Source organism: Anopheles ziemanni, chromosome 3 (assembly GCF_943734765.1).
Source record: "Anopheles ziemanni chromosome 3, idAnoZiCoDA_A2_x.2, whole genome shotgun sequence".
Classification (NCBI taxonomy): Eukaryota; Metazoa; Arthropoda; class Insecta; order Diptera; family Culicidae; genus Anopheles; species Anopheles ziemanni.
The window spans coordinates 37,788,855-37,814,809 of record NC_080706.1 but is presented as its reverse complement, the minus strand read 5'-3'; the positions used below and the strand labels follow the sequence as shown (position 1 = coordinate 37,814,809).

At 44.8% G+C, this 25,955-nt stretch overlaps 2 protein-coding genes across 2 annotated transcripts in view; one reads left to right on the top strand and one right to left on the bottom strand.

Annotated features, from left to right (window-relative positions):
• The window catches only part of LOC131284696 (tyrosine-protein phosphatase 10D), a 61,509-nt gene extending 50,011 nt beyond the window's left edge, over nt 1-11,498 (bottom strand). Inside the window, exons 1-3 of the mRNA XM_058313560.1 lie at nt 11,458-11,498; nt 10,332-10,406; nt 8,377-8,479 (exon numbers count right to left, since the gene is read on the bottom strand). Coding sequence (XP_058169543.1) covers nt 8,377-8,479; nt 10,332-10,406; nt 11,458-11,498 — 219 coding nt within the window. The remainder of the gene's footprint in view (nt 1-8,376; nt 8,480-10,331; nt 10,407-11,457) is intronic.
• Nucleotides 11,499-13,261: 1,763 nt separating this feature from the next.
• Nucleotides 13,262-25,062, top strand: LOC131284695 (uncharacterized). The gene is made up of 4 exons (XM_058313559.1): nt 13,262-13,265; nt 21,199-21,512; nt 23,230-23,560; nt 23,624-25,062. The coding sequence occupies exons 1-4, from the start codon at nt 13,262-13,264 to the stop codon at nt 25,060-25,062; spliced, it is 2,088 nt and encodes a 695-aa protein (XP_058169542.1).
• Nucleotides 25,063-25,955: the final 893 nt, after the last annotated feature.

The following is a 25,955-nucleotide window of genomic DNA, read 5'->3' as shown; positions in this document are numbered from 1 at the left end:
TGCGGTAGCCGCCGAAAGACTGCAATGCGGCGACAGACGGCGAACGCAACAGTGTAACACAAGCTCCCGGGTTGTGCTTCCCAGACTGCGTTGCGAGGCGGCCAAACAACCCCCGGGAAACCGAGTGGGCGCGCGCTGGAGGGAAAACCTGAAGCCGAAAGGTGGAAGAAAGTAAACTTTCGATTTCTTTCGAGTGGTTTCGTCTGTGGAAACCGCCGGAAGAAGGAATACGGGAAACGTTCATATTCAGATGTCAAAAAAAGGCTAGAAAACAAGGAATGAACTAACTGTAGAGCTTTACTTCGTTGAATGAACAATATGTTTATGGCAAGGTCGAGCATAAAAACCAATTGTTTCTGCTGCGCGTCAGCTGTTTCTGTTCCCGCCAGTTTGCTCCTTTCCTAAAATGGTAAACAATGCTCCACTAAGAAATCCTTTACGGCACGCTTTATGACTTTATGAAATGAAATTTGTTTAATTAAGTAAATTAATTTATTTCTCCAATCCGATGTGGTATAAAGTTGAAATCGACTTGCCGGTGCAGGAAGAAGCATATTCACTCCATCTGGTTAGATAAATTCGCCTGTGAGACTCCGGTGTCGGAGCCAGGTAGCAATTGTGTGTATCCGGCATTGAACGACACTACCATCACCACCACTACGGTTCCCTTTGGTAAAGGCTACCGTTGACGTGAGCATTAAAATGTCACGCCGAAGGTCGATCCAGTTTCCTTTTTTCCCTGAGTGATTTCTACCAATCCGGCAGGTTTAATATAGGTTTCGGGTATGCTTCCCGCCTTCCCTCGATTGAAAAACGGAAACGTAATGAGCCAAGTCCGGTTGCGATCGTGGTAATTGGATGAAATTTTCACGACAACCAGCACTCCGTTTCGTTGCACCGACAGTAACGAATAATTTGAGTAACAATGTGTTGAACTTGTTAATTTTGTGTTACCCTACATTAATCTGGGAAATTCAGTAAGCTCAATATGTAAGCGGTTTGGGCTATGTATTAATATCTTGAAAGTGAGCTAACTTGTAAATGATTAGTTAAATTTATTGTTCGTGTAAAAATAACAAAGAATAACTCTCAAACCTTGAATTGAAAAAACAAACTTATATCTTATCAATATTATTTCTTCAGAGCGAATTTGTTTACCAATTTTTATGAGATAATGGTTAACTACAATGGTATGGCAGTATGTGTGATTATTGAACGCAGTATTTTGAAGCATTCTTCTTTGTTGCTCTTAAACGTTTTTCGGACAATTTGTTGTGGATTCTTAGTTTTCAATCAGTACAATCAGTATTAAACGGGCACACATCTAACTTCCTTTTCTTTTTAAGCAAACGCAACGGTACAGGCGATACTAAAAGATGCTTTTTCATATACGTACTTACAAAACATTTTCACACCGAGCGCTACCGGACAAACAAAAATAACGATAAACTTTTGATTAAATCTTTTATACCGTGTTCGCTTTTCTAGACCCTGTGCAATTGTTATTAATAAATTTTTGTTTTTTCTTTCGTCTTGGTTCTACGTTAACTGTTGATATTTTGATTAGGAATTTAAAAAAGTGTCCGATTAAAATTTAAATTATTTAAATGTATTAAACTTAAAATTAACGGAAAGTGAATGTTGGTTCTATAATCTAATACTCTATATAGAAGTAAATATAAGCTAAAATTATTTGTAGGTATTTTTTAAACGCATTTTCACTTCTAACAGTGTTCGCTCTTAAATGCCTTTGTTTATAATTTTCTACATTTTGCATCAATCTGCTTTGGTAGCTACCGCCTTGGAAAGTGATTGCTACTTCGTTTTTTGCTTCCAAGGCACGACATGAGCTCCCAATTCCATCGCACGACGTACTGTTTACATTCTCAGGTGACAAAACACATTTTTCAGCCCACCCAACGGCGTGAGCTTGAAATCATCGCATCCGCCATGGGGTGGGTGTTCACCGAAAAACGAGCAAAAAAAAAACAGATAGTGCTAGATAAATGCAAGCTTCTCCCAGCTTCCACCCTAAAACCAGCGTCTCTCGCACAAAATCGGCCGGCTGCATCGATTTGCACCACCGAAAGCGAGCAACAACACCAAAAAAGAAAAAAACGGTAACAGTTGTAACCGGTGAGCAAATGCACTCTGTTCACGCCACGCTGGGCCGCCCGAGGATCGCGCCCGGGTTCGCTGCTGGGAGTGCACCATTTTCAATGAACAATGGAAGTGTGCGCTTGTTTGTTGCAAAATTAATGCATATCGCAGCCCCGCGGAGGTCATGGGACCGACGGAGATGGTGCCGTAGTGTCAGTGCGCGACTAGCAGAGGTGACTTAATTTCAAACATTGCTGCTGGGAGAGGAGGAAGGGATGGCTCCCGCGCGGGTGGCACACCATCGATGAAGGTGGTGGCAGCTTACGGTTTCCGATGTTTGCATCGCGGATCGCCGCGATCTAAATATTTCATGCTTTGTCTGACGGGCCGCATGTTTTCGGCCGAACTTTGAGATGTTTTTCGGGCCGAGGACAGAATGACCCTTTACCGTTGCACCACATTTTGCCCTTCACGGGGTGGGCAGCAATGGGAGGGTGATTTATGAGGCCGATAGTTCACTTTATGCTGTTTTGTTTCGATGACCAGCTAGCTTTTTAAAAAAAAACACTTCTAACTGCACAGAAGAAGCAAAAGGGCAAACCGAGGTCGGTCGAGGGCGAACCCGAACCCCACAATCGGGCGGCAGGGAGAACTTTCAGTTGCACTTTAGATTAATCGATCCATCGGGGGTGGGATGAATTTGCATTTTCATTCGTGCAGCCCTTTGCCCACTCTGCGTCCTGTGGTGTCCTTAAACTGGCGTTCGGGCAGGAGAATTGTTACCGTTTAATCGTGCAAACCACAGCGCTGCCCGATAAAGGGAAAGGTTGTGTTCAGCATTTGAGCAGCGTATTTGTTGTTTACCATTTCACGCCATTTGCTACATAATTGGCTTTGAATGTGTTTAGCCGTGAGTCCCGAGTGAGTTCGGATACTGCAATGGATTCTAACTGTAGAAAAATTTGAAAGACTGGTTGGGTATATATTTTTAAAATTACTTTTTCTTCAGAATTGATGAAGTTAACGTTTTGGCTCAACACACAATTATATAGCTTTGATATTGTATAATCCTTAAGTATAAATCACACGAAGGACCAAGTAAAATATTCCAATGGTTTCAAATCAGATGAACTGGGAAACTGTTCTGATTCTACACTAGCTCTATACAATTCGCAGTCTAACCATTTTGTGAGAATACGTATTGTATTTATCCATTGAGCTGTGCTATATTTCGGCCAATATTTCTTCACTATTTCTGGGTTTTTTTAAATATTCGGGGGTCTGTTTTATTACTTTTCTAACAAATAAAATTTTCCTCAATAAACCATCACTGACGGTTGAAGGAACATTTTTAAAGACATACGAAAATTGTATTTTACCGTTGCACACACCTTTATTTCATTCATTTTATGATCAAACCTGCTCCCGGACAATTTGTTTCCCATTTGGAATAAAGAATATATGGCTAAGGTTCCGCGTCAGTATCGCCTTATTTCTATTCAACTTTTTTTGTTTGGATAGTTAAATATCACCATTAATATAATGCTTTTATTATCCTTGAATCGAACATACATGTTACAATGTTATTAGCCAATCTGAAGGCCTGTTTTTCCGTACTTTATTTCGCGCTTTGCGTATTTCCTCCTTTACGATCTTAACATTTTCCTGTAGCCGAAAAAATAGTTGATGATCGGATCTCTGCTTGTTTTCTAGAGAAAACGTCTCCAGATACCTTCCGATGCTGCATTTAAATCCAACAGGCTTAATTCTATTGACTATTACACTTGGTTCATCAACGTTTAAAAATAGACTATATTATTATTTATAGATGCTAAGTAATTGCATTTTTTTAGACGACCACGAAGCGTGTATTCGTGAAGAAAATGTTTTTGCGATCGTTATAAATAGAGTTCAATCTACAAAATTGTCGGATTGGCCATTCCTGAATTGTGTGTTAATATTTGATAACCAATTTATCGATTCACTTCAAAAACGGCTTAGTAATATTATGCTTAGTTCCTCTCGCTTCATATTTGGGAAGGCCCTGCTTTATTTAATTACAATCAAATGTGTTGCTCTGAATAATGAAGACATTATTCAAAACTCACCAATAGTTCCGTTACCACGAACTACCAATAGTTCCGTTACCGGGTTTCGGTAGATTTATTTTAATGATATCCTCCACCGTAGTTCCTCGCGTCACCTCAAAATTCCAGTGCGGAGTAAGCGATCGAAGCTCATGCCGATACTGGTTAATTAGACTGAAAACGAAAAACATGTGGTTGAAAATTTTTCCGCCTCACTTTGCGGTGGCTTCGACAAATGGATCACTTTAGTTCAGGTACCCTCCCCCCAAAAGAAAGGGTGATCGCCGATGCGCGGGCGACGTAATGGAACATAAAAATCATCGTTGTCCGCCATGTAAACACACCGGTTCGGTTAAGGAAAGTACACTGTGCGGCCTTCGTCGGCTGCATGTTCGTCGTATGTAGGAGAAAAGAAACGGGAGAGACCGGAGAAGAAAAAAAGAAACACGTCTCATCTATCCCGCTAATGATGCAAAACGGTGACGCTGCCAGCTTCGGCGGGGAGGGATCGTCACCAACCGCGACCGAACGATGGTGGACGGATAAAAAACTTTTCAAATTAATACAACAAACTGCTTCCTCTCCTTCGCCCGATGCTTGTTGGCGACAAGTTTTTCCTCGTGGTTTCTCCACCTCAAGGAAAAGGCACATGGTAGGAGATTCGTTTCCAAACCGATTTCCGATGGATTCGATGCACGTTAAAGAAAACAAATGAAAATCAAACCTCCCCATCAACCACCCTGGTCGATCGCTGATCACCTCCCCACCCCTATACATTACAGCATGCGCATCGTGTGGCACATTGGGGAGAATTTTCACGCATTCTGCATGTTTTAATTAATTTACGTGTCTCGGAGCCTCCCCCCATTACGTCATATATGTTTTTTGTTGTGGTCGGGCTTTCATAATTTCTACGACCAAGTTTAGCTGAAAGAAAGTAAAGAAAGTGAGAAATAAAAACACAAATCCGCCAGCAATGAAAATGCGGCCCGGCGTCGATCGGATGCTACCGGGCAAAGTTTTCGGTGTTTATACTGGAACGGTAAAGGGCGACGGGGGTTACCGAGGATTTGATGATGCTTAATGCCGGGGCGCACCAAAGCGCGAATCGACCTGAGCATTAGTGCTGCACTTGCCACAATGGCTTCTCGGGGCTCCTCGTGGGGCACTTGCTTACGTTTAGTACCATTTTCAGGTAACTCTCAGGCCCATCCACTTTCTTTAAACCACGAGCCGTGTCAGCTCCGTAAGTAAGGTGGTAAAAAGGCACACACACACGCAAGCCGACGTCAGGAATGCGAATAGTGCTAATGATTGCGCTTATGCAAAGCCATCTGGCTTTTATTGTTACACTTACCCGCCTTCTTCAAACGCTTTCGGGTGGCTTTGGTTGGAATGCTTTCCTAAGCCACAGGCCGCCTAAATTTATTTGCCATTTCACCTGTTTGATCACTGCCTTAAAAGTGAGGAGTAATCCGTAGTCGGTAACTACAGTAGTACCATGTGTCGTTAACGAATAAAATTTATGTTATGTCCAGCGAAAGGTCGCCCCAGATTCTCCCAGCGTTACCATAACAGGATAGTTTAGTTGAGCCCGAAAAGGGAGATAATTCAGACTTGTCTTTGGTTGTATTTTGGTTCGGTTTAAAACACTCGAAAAATTAGAAAAGTAGAAAAGAAATGTCTAAAATAAATTCAATTTAAAACATTATGCACGCAACGAGTGAGTGCAATTTTATTTTTGCAAATGCATTGAATGTGCGCACAGTTTCATTGGCGTTAGACGACATGGTCGATTTCTAAGGAAAGTGGGAAAAAATCGCTTCCACCGTCGTTGAAAAAAAAAACTGTATCCATAGGAAAGGATAGTATGTTTTAGTTTTTGGCACTTTCGAACGTTTGCTGTGTCTGGGCAGTCGTGCATGGAGCCGGCGGATGGATGAGATTTAATGTAGCGAAAATTAAATTAAACTCGTTTTTTTCCCGCCCGTTTACCAAAACGGGGAACTAACCAAAAGTTCCGTAATTGATTTTCGGTTCCGTCGCACGTAATGGGCTTTTCCTGGGCCCCGGATCATCAAAAAACGTAACACACACGTGCAAGCAAGCGTACACTTTTTATTTAAACCTTCAATGAAAACTATTATTGTGCTCGTGCCTTATGTTGTTTTGCAGCTCGGATTTTTTTTCTTCCCATTATTTTTACGCTTCTCACAACGAATGAACATTTTCACCTCCGATGATCCCGTCATCGGGTGGCGCTATGCTGGGGACAGCGGTAATTAACACTCAACCCCGACGTGCCCGATCAGCCGATGATCAGAGAGATACAAACAAAAAAAACTTCCAACACGCTGCCACCGAAACAAACCAGAACCATTCATCATCGGGGCTACGTGGCCCGTGTCCATGTTGCCGATAGCCGGAACATGACATGAAATATTTTGTAGTAGCGCGTGTTTCTTTCCGCTCCTTCCGTCAGACGATCACCGACTGAAGATCGCCAAACTCGAGGCGGGCAAAATCCTCAACCGCGGCTGATTAATCAGCCAATTTGATCGTCTTTGAGGTCTTTGAGGTTTGATTATTTCTTCGCGCGAGCGCCCGGGCGAGAAAGCTGTGGCGGCGTGGAACAGGAAGCGAAATTAAGTCTGCTTTCATTGCTACCGGTGACAGATTACACGTACTCCACGGCGAGTCAGTAAAGAGCGAAGCCGGGGGGAACAACAATACTTTAGACCTTGTTTGAGTTGAAGCGACAAAGATTATGTTACTACACTTTACACGGTCTGGGGTATCTTACAAGGAAGGCACGTACCCATGCCATTAGTAAGACCCTTTTCCGATTCATTTGGACTTGAATGAATACAATTTAAATTAATTCTTAATTTGGAAGGTTTTAAAAAAAGTCATTTGTAGATGATAATAATTAATCGTGATTTTTGATCATTCAAACCTGTTGTCACAATTTTTTCAAAGACCGGTTGTAAGTGTGTTGAAGTCAATTTGATCTGCTAGTCGCATTCCAACACAGTCCTTTCTTTTGGACAATTAAAAGAAATAAAAAGCAGTTTATTTATTTGTTTATTTTGTTTATTTTTTTCGCCCCAGAGGTAATATGAAAAGGATATTTCAACTATAAAATCAATCGTTGTTTAGTGCTTGCAATTGAATAGACCGCATTATGCTTAATTATATTTCGTCATATTATAATGCGCAAAATCAATATCAAACCCGGCAACTTCTTGTGTCAGTATCTCTCTTTTCTTATAATTTTTTTCTGTCTTGATATCCACTACGCCAGCTTTGGCTAATTTTTTAACATTTGTTTAACGTTCACATCACATTTGTTTTAACGAAAATTTGCTCTTAATATGCTGCGCAAAAGCGTTGACACGAGTGTTTATTGGATTGTGTTAGAATTAAAAAAATGTATTTTTGATATAGACTGTCGATCAGAAACAAACTTAACGCATCAGGCTCTAGGACTAAGCTCAGGCTATAAAACCTTAGGCAAATCTGTTCTAAGTCAAGGTTCTTTCATTTTTTTCTATTAAATATTATTCATTTTAAGAGTGGTTGAGTTAAAGAACATAAATACTAAAGACAATAACATATCTCTCCCATGCTATTTCTACGAAAAACTTTGCATCACTGGTCGGAAACACTTCCAACGAAATCCGCTCGAAATCCCCGCGATCGATCTCGCACTGTGGACAATCGAATGATCATCGAATTGCTAGGTCAGCAATACTTGCGGTCCGGAGTGCGGACGTCATCGCTCGGACTCTGCATTTTCCTTTCCCCGAGGAAATAGCACACGGGGCCGGCCTCGTGGGCTCGTGGAACGCCGACGAAGCCCCCCCCCCCCCCCCCCCCGAAACCACCAAGCGCGAGACGAAGAGAGCGTTAACGTTTCTTCGTCGGCTGGCCGAAGCAATAGATTTCCCTCTCCACGGTGCCACTTTCTTGCGGCGTGCGGGTTTTTGTTCATAAATGCCCCGCGCGGATGCAATGTTTGCCTAATCTGTGCAACGGTTTGAACCAGCACGGATCAAATAGGAGCAGCAGCAGCAGTAGAGACAGCAGCTACATTAGTGACCGGTGAACACAGGCTAGCTGGCGGGATCGAAGAAGAAGCAGAGCTGTGCCGGAAAACTGAGCACGCTCCGTTCAATCCGCGTCCAACCGTCGAGTTGGACTGACGCCACTGGAGCCGCAGTTCCGCAGTGATCAAGTGCAGTGCCGAGAGTGCCTTTAAGTTGTGTGCGCCCGTGAGGTTGTTCTGGAGTCTGTGATATTGCAGGAAGACATACAAAGAAATACAGATTACTGTGAACGAACGAACAAACACAGTAACATAGAAACGCGTGTGAACGTGGCAAACAACAAAATGTGGTCCAAAGTATTCCTAGGTGAGTGCGCAACCCGCTACCGCTTCGTCTCGGACCCACGATCCGTCTCGGGATGAGTAAATGTCAACTAACATAAGGCAACAACATCGGGGACAACAAAAAAGAACCTCTTTTAAATGGCACCGGCACTCGGGACAGGATGGCGAAAACCACGGCACACACGTTTGGAGTGACCTTTTCGGTGCTTGGGGGCTTCTCGTGGAAACCGCAGAAAATTCGCAACTAGCACAGCGAGAGCGCGGGGGATGGAGCAAACGGGACAGGACGGGTTCTAGCTCCACGGATGGGTTCTTGTTTGAGTACACCGTTGTCCGTTGACAGGTTTTTTTTTCTGCCCCCATTCCTTCCCCAAACCATAATTACTTCACTCATCTCGGAGGTGGAGGTGGCAAGAATTTTAGGCCAATCTCTCGAACGCCAATTGCCAATCCGATGGTGCGCGCCTCGAATGGAAGTAATTGGCACGATTGGGTGTGGAGTTCCGGCCACACGCTGGGCCACGTTTGTTTGATGTTTTCAAATGCACTCTCAATGCACCCGTTGGGTTGGTGGCTGACGATATTTGCATCGACCGCCTGTGTTTGCTGTGAGTGTATGTGTGTTTGCAGTAGTGTCGTGGGCTGCCATGGGTAGAATGGAGATGCTGGGAAACTGTTTGCCATTCGCAGGATTAATTTGGTGCCAAGGTCCGCGTTGTGACCGAAGGTAGCTCATTTCAATAGGACTTGGTCTGCGTCGTAGCACCTCAGCTACGCCCACTCGTTAGCTTGTAACTTTTTCACCAAGTAAAGCATGTATAGTTAGTTCATTTTTATTATTTTGAAAGGAAATTATTTTTTTATAAACTACGTTATTAAACGAGAAAAGATCATGCAAGACAAATTGCATAAAAGTTATCAAACAATTTTGATGTCAAATTTTATGTTTTTCCACAATTCTGGGTCTTTAATTTCAATATCAAAACACCATAACATAATTCTTTAGTTGTGTTCCATCCACTCCCAAAAGCAACACTCATTATTTCTTCTAATTAATGAACCTTGTTGTACGATTTCTGCAAAGAAAGCTTCCCTAAATGTTTTTGCTAGTGACCAAATATTTTCCTGAATTTTTCAGTTCACTTCATTTGAAAAACAAAAAATACTTAATTTAAATTGGGTTATAAATTTGAAAAAAAAAACGATGCAGATTTGCTTCATTTTTGAGCTTCAGACCTATTGCCTAAAACAGTAAATTTGTGATAAAGTAAAACACTGCCTATCTCTAAAGTCAACCACGTTGGACGTTTCAACATTTTACCATAGGGTTATTTAATTTATCAATAGAAACCTTTTTTTAGCTCCAAAATATTCGAAAGTCCCTACCTAAAATGTGATTACAAAGGAGACTTTCCCCTCATCCGGAAAACTCGAGCTCCAGTTAGAAACGAGTCACACACAAAATACGTCACCAACTTGACACCCGGAAAGAACGGTTCCTATGGGGCCGGTAGAAATGATTAACCTTTTCCTGTCCAGTGCAACGGTCGGCCAGATTTTGCTTCCACGATCTCTCACGGTCAAGAAAGAGGAAACCTGATGGGCCCGGAGCCCGGAATGCCTGAACGGTGTATGTACATCGGGGGGAGGGACGGCAATATGACAGCCCATTTTTACCTAACCATCATATTTCAATCACACACTCAGACACACACACACACACACACACACACGCTGTTTCTATTGCTTACTTCCGCAAGCACTCGAGGTTCGGCAAACGCGACATCTGATGGGCACACGAGGCATGCTGCAGCGAAGAACTCGAGCTATTGGAGGAAAAAACGAAAAGAGAGGAAGGAAAACATCCAAAGGAAAAACAGTGCACACTTTTACCGGTGGATCCTTCCCCCCCTCCACGGTGGTTTCCTGGCAAGTCGTTTGCTCCAAATTGAGGCTTATGCGCCGGGAAACGGCACCTGCGTGGCTCCGTTGTGGCGAGCGTTGAGGGAGCTTTTGGCATGATCTTATTGCACCGGCTTGTGGAGGGTAGGAAGAAAAACAAACTCCAGCATCCGGTTTTGCAATTTAGAAAGCAACAAAAAGCACCACCCGGCCGCGTGCTTCCAACCCTCCCCAGATCGCTTACCAAAGCACTCGTTCGGGTTGGCTTCGTTTATGCCGTGGAGTCTACTTCATAATAATAACATGTCATCAGCATTCATCCATCCTACCTCCCGAGCGCCTGGCGACACGGAGAGGCTTCTTTCGTGCCTCCCCGGGGAGAAGATGGTGCTTGGATGTTACGTAATGGATCCACCTTCAACGTCTCGACAACCAGACGGACTAATCCTCCGGTGGAGTCGGCCGTCTGCACGGAGAACCAGCGGAGAATGCAACCGCAGTTCGCGGTTCGGACAAAGACGCCTTTCTTTTTCCACAGCAGCCCATTTCCATCCCGGGGACGGGAAGCGTGATCAGGTGCATCAGGGAGAGCCTGCCGGAGCAGTTGGCTGCATTTGCATTCCAATGCACTCGGCCGTGGCCACCACCAGCAGCAGTCACCGTCGTCGTGGCCATTGTGATGCTAATTATCGAATTACACTTTTATTCCGGGCGCAGGAAAAGTCCGGGGCGAAAAAGTGACGGTCCGGCAGTCCCGGCGCCCGGAGCACCGTTCCGTTTCTGTTCGATTTCCGCCTGCGGGTCGGTGTCGTTCGATACCAGCGCACGGTTGCATGAGCACCACCACCCAAGGGGGCCCTTCTTCACGTTCTTTTTTTTTTCATCGTTAGACCCGGTCCGATTTTCCACTTTCAATCTCTTAACCGGCGGCTCTTCCGCAGCAGATATTGCTTTGGCTGGTGTAATTCTACTTGCCTTTTTTCCCGGTCGCACCAATCCATGGCCATCACGGCCATCTTTTGCCCTCGGGTGGAGGACGAGCGTGAGAGAGTCGCCGGCGCCGTGAAGGGCAACGATGGGAATAGACAAAGCGACATTTCCACGGACTGACCAGAGAGTGTCCCAGCGTTGGTGATGGTACAGTTTCTGCGTTCACCGCGAACGATGTGAAATGGGTCATCGGCGGGAAAATTAAGTTGGTCAAAGAATCAAATTTGGGGTTACGCAGATGATGCAATACCGTTTTCCCAGCGGCAATGCGTGAGATGAGCTTGAAATGACATTTTATTTGGGTTTGTTGTAATTGTAAATCTTAAAGTGTGGTTAATCAGCTCACCATTAGTGCACTCTTTGTTTGTAAAGGAGGTAGTTTTATGATCAATACCAGTCAATTTATCTGATAGAAGAGTTAACATTTTCTATGTTTTTCTCGTCTATTTTCAAAACAAAGTATTTTAATTTCCCCCAAGTCTAGATGAAGTTCGAACTATGGAGAAACCTTGATATTTTTAAAATATCCAAGTAGCTCCAGCAGTTTTTTTTTTCAAAACAAATCTGTTAAATTTTATTACATGCAATATTGTCCACTACCGTCGTTTGTTTTAAACAATATATTAAGGTATTGTTTTGTTGAGCAGCGTTCAGTCTTTTTCATTAACAAGGACCTTACGCTCAGAGGCGGATCTACCTATGAGCGGACTGAGCGGCCGCGGGGGGCCCCGAGCTTAAGGGGGCCCCGTGATGAAAACCCCAGACCGCAAATATAACTACCAATTTTATTTATTCTCTCAGCGGTACACATACTTTGATCAAAGTTAGTACAGATGTATTTTGGTATTGCTTAACCATTGTTAATTTTCACCTAAAACCTTGCCAGAATATGTTTTCATGAATCTTCTTTCTCATCTAATAATGTCCGTTTGACTTCAAATGCTCTCAATTTACGGTCCACCAGCAAAAAAATAATTTAAAATGTTTTCGTCATCGCTGTTAAAATTGATAAAAAGATTTGATAATTTGAGAGCGATTAAAAAACCCTTTGAATTAAAAAAATAAAAATTTACTTCAGAGTGATAATTTCAGATAATGAAGATCTAATGTCTGATTTCATAAAATAAGCAAATATGCGTCCTTTACGTGTATAAAGGATTGCTAAAAATATGTATAAAGGATTGCTAACTGTTGTAAAAAATAAGTCCAATTTTGGCCATAAGTATAGAAACACTTAGAGCAATGGAAATGTCTGGAGGGCCCCGTTTATCCAACCGCTTGGGGCCCCCGAACGGATTGATCCGCTTCTGCTTACGCTTCACAATTTTAAACTAAATTGTATGTGGGCTGAAGCTATTATAATAAGAACGAAACAACAATCGTTGTGCAGGAGAGTTTCTTAAAAATTAAAATCCATTTTCAATGAGATCCATTCCAGTTACACTAAACCAAACTAGTAATCATCCATTTTATGCTTCAGCAAGAAAAAAAATAGTAATTTACGTATAATTTGAACTGTATTGCATTTAGAAAAAAAAGGCTTCTCTCGCCTGTTGCTATATTGAATATACAAGACAGCATGAGAAGAAGGTATATCTTTTTGGGGTGATATCCGACAAGTAGGAATCCGCCAAGCTAGACAAAACCATCCAAGGCATTTGATTTGTACGTTATACCAAATCCAAAGTATTTTATATTTACATCAGAGATAAATGTATTCAATCTATTAATTCAAGCAATCCTTGTGAAATAAAATAAGAAGAAAGGTGTAAAATATATTAATCTAACAATGGGTAACTTTCGCAAGCTTTCCTTTTATCAGCCATCATTTGCATACCCAATTGCCTAATGTTTCGTAAAGTGCATGTTTGAATAATCCGATTTTTTGCGCTTTTTAAGGCAACATAATGAAAAGCGGCATGGAAGGCGGCTCTCATGGTGCAATTTGCATTCATCATTAATCATCAATCAACACCGACAATGAGCGGGTTTCCGTCGTTTAGAGCCACACGGTGCATTTTGGGTTTGCTTTCCAACCATTATCGGATGCACCTCTGCCTCCTTGGTTCGTCCGGTTTCGGTTGCCGAAGCAAAGCCCACCGGAATCAAGAAACCCACCTCCCGCAGGGAAGAAAGGAGAATCCCCACGAGTCGCGGTGTTTGTTGAAGGGAAGTTTTGTGAAGCACGTGATCGTTTAACATGCCCAGTACCGCGGCGTACATACTCTTCCTCTTTTCCTCCCAGCGAACGAAACGAAAGGTTGTTCCGTGTGTAAACATTTCCCACAAGGGTTTGCCCCCTCCCCCCTCCTCGCCCCTTCGACACCGCTTACGTTGCCTACCGGAGGGAGGAAGATCACGAAATTGGTTTTCCAAGCTGCTAATACTTGTTTGGTCGAGGGTTTTCCTTTCAATGCTCGTAACATTTCCCATCACCGCCCCACATTTTCCGCACAGCCTGTGGTTGGCAGCTTCCCAGGCACACGGCCGCGGCCCACAGGTGCCGTCAGAAGGGCGGTTATGCAATGTGTTTGCTTGGAAAGAACTAAAGCACCTGCCGGTTGCATTTCGGTGAACGATCTCATCGCGGTTCGTCGGAAAATTGGTTACGCTTTAGGGGACAGTTTTTTTTTCGTGTGTGTGTGTGTGTGTGTGCTTTTCTCGTGCCTAAGACAAAGGGGATGAGATGCTGTCGATAGGTTTTTGGAGTGTAGTTTTGTGTGGAAATAATCATACACTTTTCCACATATGGAGCAATGCAATTACCAGCGCCCATTGTTATTGGGGCTTCTGCCTTCGGTACCGATCTAAGATAAGCTTCCAAAAAAGGGTATTTGTTGGGTACACGATGCACTTCGCTACATACAATTAATGTATCGAGAAAGCAGTCCAAGAGACTTGGAATCTTCATCTGTTGATTTGGTTTCTCCTCCCAGCACAAACTTGTTGTTGACAGAAAGGTTTCATTAATATTTAATTTATTTTCCTCTACTATCAGCTGTTTGCGAACTTCTCTTTTTTTTGTGTCTAGTCTTTTTTGTTTTGTTGAGACCGTCCTCCGTCCGCCAGTTTTGCCTATTTCACAACCTGTCATTATTTTTTATAATATGAAATCACACGAATACCCCCTCTCCCGAATCACAGCACAATTTCCCTATTGCGATGGAGGAACTGCACCAAACCGACGTTATGACATAATTTTCCAAACCCATCGTTTGTTGCCAAATTTAACGCCACCCCACGGCCATCGTCAAATCAGGTTCCGAGTGGCGAATCCTCGCCTTGCATTTCATCCCACACCGATTCTTATCGAATCATGTTATGAGCCATCTGGTTTTCTCTCTCCCTCCCTCTTTCTCATTTTTCGATACAAATTTTCCTATAATGAGGAAACCAAATCAGTGTCTCACCCCGGCATCGCCTCATCTTTTCCTTCGTTTTCGCGTACCATCACACTTTCTCACACTTTCTAACACACCATCGTGCCAGCGAGTTTTTATTCGTGTGCCCACGCTCGATCGCGTAATCGAGCCCAATTTCTCATATTATATTAATTTCAGCTAATCTGCAGACGAAGCGGCGACGTGGATGCTGCTAACTGGCCGAATCAACTGGCCCTGTTTAGATTGTTGAGAATCGGACATGACGCTTCCGGTTCGGTGTGATGCAATTTGTGTTGTCCATTTACTGGGAAAACACACTCTCCCGATCGGTGGAGTTGATTCTTCGTGCGCGTGTTTGACAAGTCATAACAAAATTGCATCCAAGCTGACCATGATACTCCGTTCAACGATCTTTAAGACGGACCAGGGGTCATTGTTTCGGTGAACGGTTGCGTTTGACGATTGGCCCTTTCGACACAAAGATATGTTGGCATGGGAGATTGTCGCCTGCATCATTCAGGGTCGTTTCCTTCTCCACAACATACACTGCATCTGCCCCCCATCATCCGGAAGAGGGTGCAACAATTTAGAAAGTGGAAATTCGATGCACTTCTCCTCGGTGTGTCTTTCCTGGACCAAAGAAATGGGAAGAAAAGTACAGGAACGAAATAAAAACAGATGTGGGAGATGAAATTGGACTCGGAGTGAACTGGGAGGGAGGAAAAAAACAAAACTGCATCACCGGGGGGGAACGCGGAGATCAATGGCGCCTTGATAACCCGAGGTCGGTGCACTTTCGTCAGGATGTCGCGATAGTGTCGACGGAAATTTCAACATCCCCTACCCTTTCTCTCCGTCAAATCCGTTTCCCTTCCCAACTTGATTGACAGCTGGATGGATTTGTTGGCTTTTTTCACGTTCATTCAATCACGGGAAATTGTTCGATACCAACATTTCCTCCATCCTGTTCATTGCATCATCCTACTTGTGCTTTGCGTACAGTTTGAATGTTTCATTTTCTTTTATTTAAAAAAAATCGCTCTCATGTTACTTTCTCTTAAAGTTGATCAATAATTAAATAACTAATCATTCTGTTCATATCATTGTCACTTGGCAAAGTTTTCTCATGATTCATATTCATACAAAGCATAAAAACAATGTATTGTGAGCTTTATGAAGTAAGACGGTTCAAAATGGCCAGATAATTCTTAGGAATAATTTGATCGCAAGTGCGTTGCGGCTGTGGAGAAATTTCATATCAACATAGACAAGGTATTGACTCCCTGGAATTTAATTTATTCTGCGAAAGTGAAAAAAAAGTCTATCAAACAAATAATCAATTGGTTATGCGCATAATTTATATTAAATAATTAAGATATAATGACAAGTGCGTTAGAAGATTTTGTTTCACTAAGATTCCACCGTAGTAATGGGGTGTTTTATTAGTGACTTTGCCGTTGCAGTGCTTAAACTACTTCGGGAATGTCTTACTGCACACGACTGTCCAATTGTTATCTGAAATTAAACGCAAATTACCCGCACGATACGCAATCATCAAACGTCACACGTAATCGAGAAAAAGTGACGCAAAAGTGCAGCTCGACACGGTCCTAATCGATCTGGACCGACTTCGTCCGCAAGCGATGGCGCGTGCCGTCAAACTTGAACTTGAGCGAACGGATCTTGAACGGCGCGATCACTTAACGCCGATCGTTATGCTCGCTTTCACGCCAACCCGTGGCGGTCGATTACGATCCCCGATGCACGCACGGTGTCCAACCCGCTCCAGATCGGGCTCCGTCACTCGGGCCACTGGACGGAAGGGAACCGCAAGCCGGGGTTGAAAATGGCCTTCCATGGCCCGGTTGGAGCAGCAGCGAAAACATAAAAGCGAAACCCGGACCGGTCTGTGGTTCCGCGTCGTCGGGCGAACCATTTTGTGCGGCGTTTCGAGCAAAGTACGGCGTGTTTTGGACGTACAGGAAGGCGTTGTGAGAAATATATAACGGAAGGGAATGAAAATTAACCGAACCGGCTTGTACCGACCGCCAACGATAAATGTATCCGAGCGTCGCGTGGTCTACCCTTTCGGGAGGAAAAAGGCAACGGGAGCAAAGTGCTGTTGAACAATAAAATCGAAATCGAAAGTTTGGCCTCCGCGGCGTGTCCACCCTCCGGGCCGGCGCTAAAACACGTTCCGGCGTTCGGAAGCAACCCTCGGTCCGCAACGCGCGTGCCCCAAGACGGATGGCCGCCTCGTCGGAAATGTGCCGGTCGGGTTTTAAATTTTCTTTTCTCAAAATGTAAAACCGTTGCAACCGCCGATCGATCGCGCACACCTATCTCGGTTTGCGATCTGTAAGTGGCTGGAGAAACCAGGGCCTAAACTGAAGCGCCGAACCGTGCGGTAAATGTAAGCAAGCTAGATTAATATCGTATGTAGAGTAGTTTACGTTTATGCCCAAGTGCGCACACGAAAAATGTACGGCCGCGCTCAGATCCTCGAGCAAACCCATCGAGTGACTCTTGGTGAATACAAATTAATTGCCCGTGGGCACGTCTTTTCCAGCCCCCCGACACTCTTCGGGATCTTGAGCGATCGAGTCGTTTGCACCAAACAACACCGAATGTCATTTCGTAACTACCACTCGGAAGAGGAATCCCGGAGTGTTTGCTGGGATCCCCGGTCTCATGCAGGGCATGCAGGATGTGGGCAAACGATTAAGAAAGAAAGTTTCTTTTATTATTTCGCATCGTTAATGCTCCGACGGTCGGGAGGGCTTTCGGGAACCACAGCAGCAGGTGATTGAACTGTCATTTTATGGAGATTAATGGCGATCGCTTGGAAGATCCGTGTGCACACAGGCCGTGGTTCAGGTGCAATTATGTAGCCAAATGTGTACTTGAACGGGCGTGAGCTAGTGTGACGTTCGATTGCCATAAGAGTGTCCACAATGCCAGCTTGAGACAGTCAAGAAAACGACTAAGGATCTTAAAGGATCGGTAGAAAAATGAAGATTTGCCATGTAATTCTATGCGAACTAGACTTTTTGACAATTTAGATTTATAGATTAAGTAATGAAAAGCCAGCTTGCAACACGGTCTTTATACATTAATATTGAATATCTAAATTGGGTTAAAGAGAGTTATAAACAATTATTTTTTAAAAGTAATGTTTGGTGACCTGTTTCATAGGTTTTTATGAGTAACAATTTATCGAACTTTCGATATCATTTTAAAAGCTTCGGCAATGCAACAAAACAAAACTGTCTAATTAATCAAAATAATTATTCTAAATTATTACGAAAAAAATTAAAATAAGTTTATGATCATCTACGATCCTACGATGCATTTCCTGTAATTCAACAAATAGTACTTAATTTTAATTTTTTTGGGGCTATCTTATTTTATATCTAACAATTGGAAAAATAGACCACTAAAGATAAATAATATTGAAAGGTGTGTTACATTATTCTCAACAATGACATACCAAATATTTTATCTCTACGTTAGCTAAGTTGTTTAACCACTCTAAGATGAGCTTGCTGTGTGAAGTATATCAAATCTTGTTCAATTCGCAATCAATTTACAGTTTGGTAAAAAAAACAAGAGATTGCTATTGCCTCATTTTGTATTTAAAACGTAGATCTTACATTCCGGTTTATTTTTTTTCTTCTCCTAAACATGTCTTAGATATTTTATTTTTTATTATCTTATATAATCTCATATTGTAAGGGTTTCGTTCGACATCCCATCTGGAGATTCCTCGGAAGTAAGGTTAAGCACACGGGATGATCGATGGATGGTTGAAATGCAATCGTATGGTACTTACCGTACGAGTTGTAATTCTTAAAAGAGCTCCTCAACCGAACACCATCGAGAGATTTCAATGCCGTTCAACAATCGATACTCACAAATTCAACTGTGCCATTCGATACTCACAAATGTTTTCTTATAAGGTTGTTTTTTTTTTCGTCTGAAATCTTCGTCTCGCTGACTTTCGTTTCCACCAAATTGCACGAGCCGAGCAAGCACGTGCCGGCGACGGTATTTTAATTCGTACTTGTTCGATCCTTCACCACGACAGCATTCAATTATCGGCTTCCGTCCGCGTCCATTCTGATCCTGGTCCGCTTCCACCGCCCCTCGCCAACGGGGTCATCACTTTCTCGGTCAAAAAGCCCGACTTTTGGTCAGAGACAATCCGCACGCGCGTCGTGGCCGATGTATCGTGACCCGAAAGCATTTATACATTCGTATATCAGTTCGTGTATCAAAGCACATGCTTCCTGTCCGGCGTGCTCCCGATTTTTCCCTTGCGTCACGCCGGAATGGCGAAACGACACGCAAGATGCAAAAATGTGCGCTATCACGCTTCCTGTGGCCCAGACGTTCCTTTCGCCACACCAACGAGCCCCGCAATTTACAATCCGCCATTGTTTGGTTAGTGGCGCGCGGGAGTAGTAAATAATGAAATTTCGATTCCTTGCACAATACGAACAGCTTGGAGGTTATGGTTTCGGTGGGAAGAGGCCGCCAAATCAGGGCACCCAAATGGCGTAGCATAGAGATGATAATTAAAATTATGTAGCAATGCCGGCATAAATAGGCTCTTAAATAACTGTGATTTTTTTTGTTAGCCCCCTCTCATTCATCTGGCTTCTCGAGGCACTCTGGGAGCCTGAAACATGCTGAACGCGAACGCATCGCGTCTCTATTGCCATTTACCGGTAATTAATTACGATCGTAATCAGCAGTTGCCACAAATCTGCGTGACCAGGGTATAACCGAACCGGATTACGGGCTCCTCTCGTTGGCGTGGGATGATATTTAGGAGTGTTAAAAGTGGAAAGAAAAACTAATGCCCTAGTAATGGCCTTCAGCTTCTTCAGCTTGTCTTCAGTACCAGAAACAGCTGATGAAACATCTTCTCGATGGAACACATTGGATTGGTCTTTGGTCGCATGCTTGAGGCTACGTCTATTTTTCTCACCGTGTAGTCCGTCTTCTATCCAGCTACCCTTTGCTGAACCTTGACTTATGCTACGATGGTTCGTTCGAATCCATTTGAGGTATTGTTTCCCCGGCTGGGAAATCTATTTTTATTCGATTACATTTTCCACCTTCCCAACGATCAAGTTCACATGATAACCAACGGCTTCATAGGGCTTTGGCGTACAAATGTCATGATTTTCTAGCTGGCGTAAAAAAAATCAAAAACCCGCATAAAAAAGTCAAGCAAATTTGCATTAATGCTTGTAGAGTGGGAGATTAAAAATGCCACCGTTTTCTCGCGCTCAAGAAAAAAAAACCCGTAAGCAACTAATTTGTTTGCTCCTGGTACTATTGTGCTGCACTTTGTTCACCGCGCGGAACCTTTAGCCGAGTAGAAATGCAGGCAGAAATGCACTTCAGCAAGTTGCGAGTCTGACTTTTCCCACTCGCAAAACGCGCTTGTCACCGCGACGCTTTAGAACAATGGTACGGATCGTCAGCGCCCGATCTTGACGCCATTATGTTTTCGTCTGTGTCTGTTCAGTTGCAGCCGTTGCATAACGTGGATCATCGTTTAGGCAGGATTAGTCAACGCATTAGCAAATGAAAAACAGCAAGACAAATGAAGAACAGCGACGTAACGCGCAATGGAGGGTGGAAGGGTTTCTCAACGTGTCATGCAATAGAATTGCATAAAACATGATGCAGCATGCGTTGTGTTGGGTTTCATTTACGGAAGCTCTTAAGAAGTGGCCACCTACACTTGATTGTAACAATTAAAATGTGTGGAATTTTGCCTACGGAATATCACTCGTCACCTCATGTGAGTTTGTATCAGGCTCAGGGGTCGGCATACATTTCCTAAAAAAGAGCCTGAAGGTTTAAAAAGATACCGAAAGCGCGGGCCGGATTCCTTAATTGATGATTAAATGTTTTCAAAGTAATACTTAACGCTTTTGAATAGAGTATCCACTTTCTAATTAGTAAAATTACATCCAAAAGTGGTCTGTGTGGATTACATCTAACTGTGTACCTTGAATGTAGCTATACTGGATGACGAGACTCATGAGACAATTTTATATTAAAATTTTCATTTTTGCGAAAAACAAACCTGACATCTTGACGAACAAACAAATCCAATACAAATTTAGATTGGTTCCGAACTTTGCCGACCCCCTGGTCTAATACACAGAAAGCTTTTACGTTGTTCCTAGTTGCTCACCCGCTCATGGATGCGATAAATTGCGGCGATAAGAAAAGCCACTTAATCAAACGATTCCCCAACCATGTTACTTGTCAGCGCGCGAGAGATATTAACAATGGTTTACTGCTACTCTTTCCATTACAGTAACGTTTCTGCTAGGGTTGACGTTGGCGGAGCAGAAGAACGCTACCGAGCAATCGGTCGCTCCAGCCGCCGGTGCGAAGGAAAAGCGCCAGACGGAGCACGAGACCCGCTCGATTCCCCTGTCACTAATTGCCAACCGTCGTCAGCAGCAGGCAGCTCTTCACCATCAGCAGCAGCAGGAGTACTATCAGAGCGAGGAAGCGGCCGGTCCATTCTACGGTGCCCAACCGAGCGGTGGTCAAGTGGCGCTGGCGTACAAATCGGTGGCCGGGCAGAAAGCTGGAGCCTCGCAGGAGCAGCCGCAGTATCAGGAGGTAACCTTTGAATGAAGATCCATTCGCGATACGGAACGGGAAATAGGAGCATAAGAAAATAAACTCCTGCAGAGGCACAGCCAGCTGGTTGGAGCTTCTAAGACGGCCTTTTTTTTTTTTGGGCCAGAGACGGTGCCAATTTTCGTAACGTGACGGCGCGAAACATCGTGATGCACGTTTACCACTCTGCGGGTCTTATGTAACGGTACGGATCGGCAGCACCAAAATCGACAACCAGCCACCTCGTGGCGCCGTAAGAACCGCGATCGGCGATGGCACCGAGGTCAGGAGTTGTTGGATGCACCGGATTCCTCACTGTAAGCAATGTCCCGCTCCGATCACCGTCCGACCTATAGACCATGGCAGGCTCGGAATGGGTGTTATTATTCTCCGATTAAAAGCAGTTTCCCATTTGGCGTTGGGGCCATTGTGTCATTTGCACTCGTGGACGACGCCGTTGCTTTGGATGTTTGCGGGATTCATAGGCCGCAGAATGTTAGCAAATTTCACTAATGGTTTCGCTGCTACGGCCAACATAAATTTGCTCCCGATTTGGCGCACATGATCGCAGATGCTACACGCCGAAGATCAACTCCCCATAAGGCGGCGTGCTCTGTCTGGAGGCAGCACTTCTTTTCGAAAACGCCACAAGACCTTTCTTTTCGAGGTCGAACCGAGGTGGAAGAACCTGCTGTGGAAAAGAGCATCTAAAATGACCGATCGTGATCGTGCGCCTCACTTGCCGCATCCTGCATCGTTGTGAGCCAGTAAGGTTGTTCATTGAGCTGCTTGAAAATGAACTGTTAATTCCTTCGGCGAACCTCCGGAGTATCTCCGAGGGGGAGTCTGTAATAGTCGTGGAATTCGAGGCTTGGTTTGGCCTATGCTGACCCGTAATTACAGCTCGCGAGCGAGATGATGATGATCATGATGGTTGTAATAATATTAGACATGGTATTTTGGTAAAGGTGGTCGTAAAGTATGGACGGAAGGTAAAACAGGGGTAAATCACGACCGGAGAGAACGTCAGAAACCTGAGCCCATGCGATAAATATTTTCACAGGCCATAATATTCATCTTACATTTTAGTAACCATCTAGTAACCATCATAGTAACGGTTCTAACCATCTACTCGTTCATCAATGGAATTAAAGGTTGTCAAATAGAAAATATTTAAATGCGGTAGAAAAATACGTCCTGTTAAAAACATCCTTTATTTTTTCCCTCCTTTACCGGATGTTGGCAATTTGATGGAACGTTGGAAGTATGACTCCGCTTATGTGATCTCTTATTTGCCTTTGAAGGGGCTGATTGATTTAAACGGTATTGCATGGATGTGTGCCCTACGGCTAGAGTTCGTAGGACGAGAAACATAAAAAAGAACTATTGACTGCATATTTCATATCACCATTGCAACACGTCCCACTTTAGCTTTACGAAAGCGTGGTAAAGCGTCCCCCTCCGGGCAATCCAAAATCGACTCATTCTGTTCTCACTGCCAGAGGTGACGGATAACGGCAATAAGGTCATGTCCGTGAGTAATCGGCGCTATGGGGCCCGATTTTTTTACTAGGTGCATAAACAACTCGTCGCCCCGAGGAATGGTTAAGCCACCGTCAACGACGATCTTTATCGCTGATTGGAGTTATTTTTCGTGATCACTGCTTCCTGATGTTGGATATGGCGTTTTACTTTAAATGGTTTTTTGTATTTGTAGCTTCCTCCCGAGTACATCAGCCTGCTGCATCAGCTCGCTGAACACCAGCCAAAGGCAGCGGCGGTGAAGCAGGGTAAAGCGGTCTCGCAACAGTTCGAGCCACAAAGTCACGCTCAGCACTCGAAGCCGAACCAAGTGCAGTACATCACCGAGGAGGAATACGCGCAACTGTTGAAGCAAGCGCAACAACAGTCAGGACCTGCTGGGCCTCCGCCACCGCAGCATCAGCACCAGCTTCAGCAGCCGCCGCAGCAGCACCACCAGCACCACCAGCACCAAGCACCGCCACAAGGTCTCCAGGCGTACGGAAGACCTTCGGCGCATCCGGGAGGTATGTCATACAAACGTTTCTACCGATGTGTTTGATCATGATCGTATCGGGTTTTTTTTGCAGCTCCCCACAAGTACCGTCCGTCGATTCAGCTGCTGGAGACGGGTGAGGATCAGCCGGGAGCGTACGGACAGCCGGACGGTGAGCAGTACCGTGTGCAGTACAAGAGCATCCAACAGGCCGGTTCCGTGACGCCCGTCCCGAAACCAGTTAGCTCTTTTTCCTTCGAAAAGGAACTCGCTAAGCTGGTCGAATCGAACCGCCCGATCGCGTACCATCATCCGGCATCGCCGCATCATCCCGGTCGCCACGAGGCTCAGCACGACGGACAACGGTACGGACCGACGCCCAGTCCGCAGTCGCACGAGTACACCTACGTTCAGGCCGGTGGACCGGCGCACGATCATGGTGCTCCGCCGCAGCAACCGAAGCAATCGATCAAGGCTCAGTACATCGCTCCGTTCGCCCAAGGGTTGCCGCTGACGGGACCGAAAATTAGCCCGGCACATCTGCAAGTTGGACCGCAGCGATTTGTAGACAGCCCTGCCCAGAAGTATCAATTCATCGGTAATCCGGAAGCGGGTTCGGCCAAGTCCCATCACCACGCACAGCAGCTACACCAGCAGCAGCAGCAGCAGCAGCATCATCACCATCAGGCACCGGCACATCAGGGACAACAGTACCTGACAGAGGTTTCGCCAAAGCAGCTTCAGGGAACACCATCCCCTAAAATCCAATACTACATACCGAAGGAGAAGAATGTCCAGGTGTACTACCAACAAGCCCAACAGCAGCAGCTACAACAACAGCAGCAACAACAGCAGCAGCACCATCTTCAGCAGGCATACGAGCAACACTCTCCGCAGCACCCGATGAAGATCGTCGAGGCACCCCAGCTCCAGAACGAGAAGCCCCAGAAGACGGTTCAGTCGCACCATCGTTCGAAGCCGGCCGAACAACAGCAGCAGCAACAACAGCATCGGTATGCGGCCCGCGAGAAGCAACCGGAAGCGAGTCCCGTGTCAAGCGATCCGCACGCTCCTTCGCGTTCGGCCATTTTCGTTTCTCAGTCAACCGGCGTCAATCAGGCAACGGCAGCCGCCACTCCGGCCCCCGCCGGAGCACACTACGGAGGGGAAAAGCATGCGCACAAAATCCCACCGAAGATTGACCGCCCGCTGACGCAGGAGGAATTCCAGGCCCTGGTCGATGCGGGTTACTCCGTCGTCCCCGTGCCAGTGCCGGTCCCAGTGCCAATTTCGCAGTACCAGCAACACCAGCAGCAGGCCGGAGGTCATCCGGGAGCGGGTCGGGCAGGAGGTCCACATCCAACTCCGGCCTCCTCGGCCGCACGACAGCAGGCGGCACAGGCGTCTCGCTATCATCTGCACCAGCTGGCGACGGCCGAAAATAATCCCAACCAGGTCGTCACTTACCTCCGTCCGCTGCATCTGGATCCTTTCTCTGCCGGTGTACGAGGACCACATAAGGCTGCCCCTTGAGCTGCCAAGGAGAAGAGGGGGTCAACGTACAGGGACAAAACTTCAAATGAGTGATTACACGCGGATCGCCGCAAGTGGATGCGAGGGCGAGATCGGACGACGATCAGTAGTGGACGATCAGCCGAGCGAAAAGCTTACGTTAGCGTAGCCGAACCAAATAGCATATAGTCTTGTTTAATTTATCGACAACCAGTAGTTATGCGCAGGAAGAGTACAGCGATGGCATTGCTAGCAGGTTGCCATTGCGGAGAGCAGTATTGTTTACATTATTTTATGTATTTTAAAAAATCCAATCTTCGACGATTGCACCCTAATTTGAACAGAAACATCTTTTGCCAGATCATGTGTTTGAAGCAAATTCGATGCTCTGCAGGATATTCGTCCATTTAGAAGAGAATCTATTTGGTTATTGAGGTAAACTGGAGGAATCGATCTGCCTTTTTGTATGATGTACATGACATATTCTGTGCATACTTAAATAAATTAAATAAATATAAATAAAGTTAATACAACGGAACAACTTTGATTGCTATTTTGCTTGGGAACATGTTTTATTGCTTAATAAAGTTGGGATCCCGGTTGACAGAAATTGACATTGTTGCTGGTACTATGTAGTTCCAGCAAGAGTCCCAGCAATCTGCCATGGAAAAACTTCCCGCTAGGCAATTTCGAGCAAATCGTCCTCAAAAACGTCCTCCATGACACAAACATCGAGCAGTTTTGTATGGTGAGGAGGACAAGGAGGACGATTGCTCGAAAAACGTCCTCCTTTTGTTTCATCCCCATACAAAAATGGAGGACGTTTGTTCGCGCGGAGCACGTTTTGAGGACGATATTTCGAGCTGCCTAGCGGGTTGCTGGTACTATATGACAGCTGCAAAAAATTTGAATTT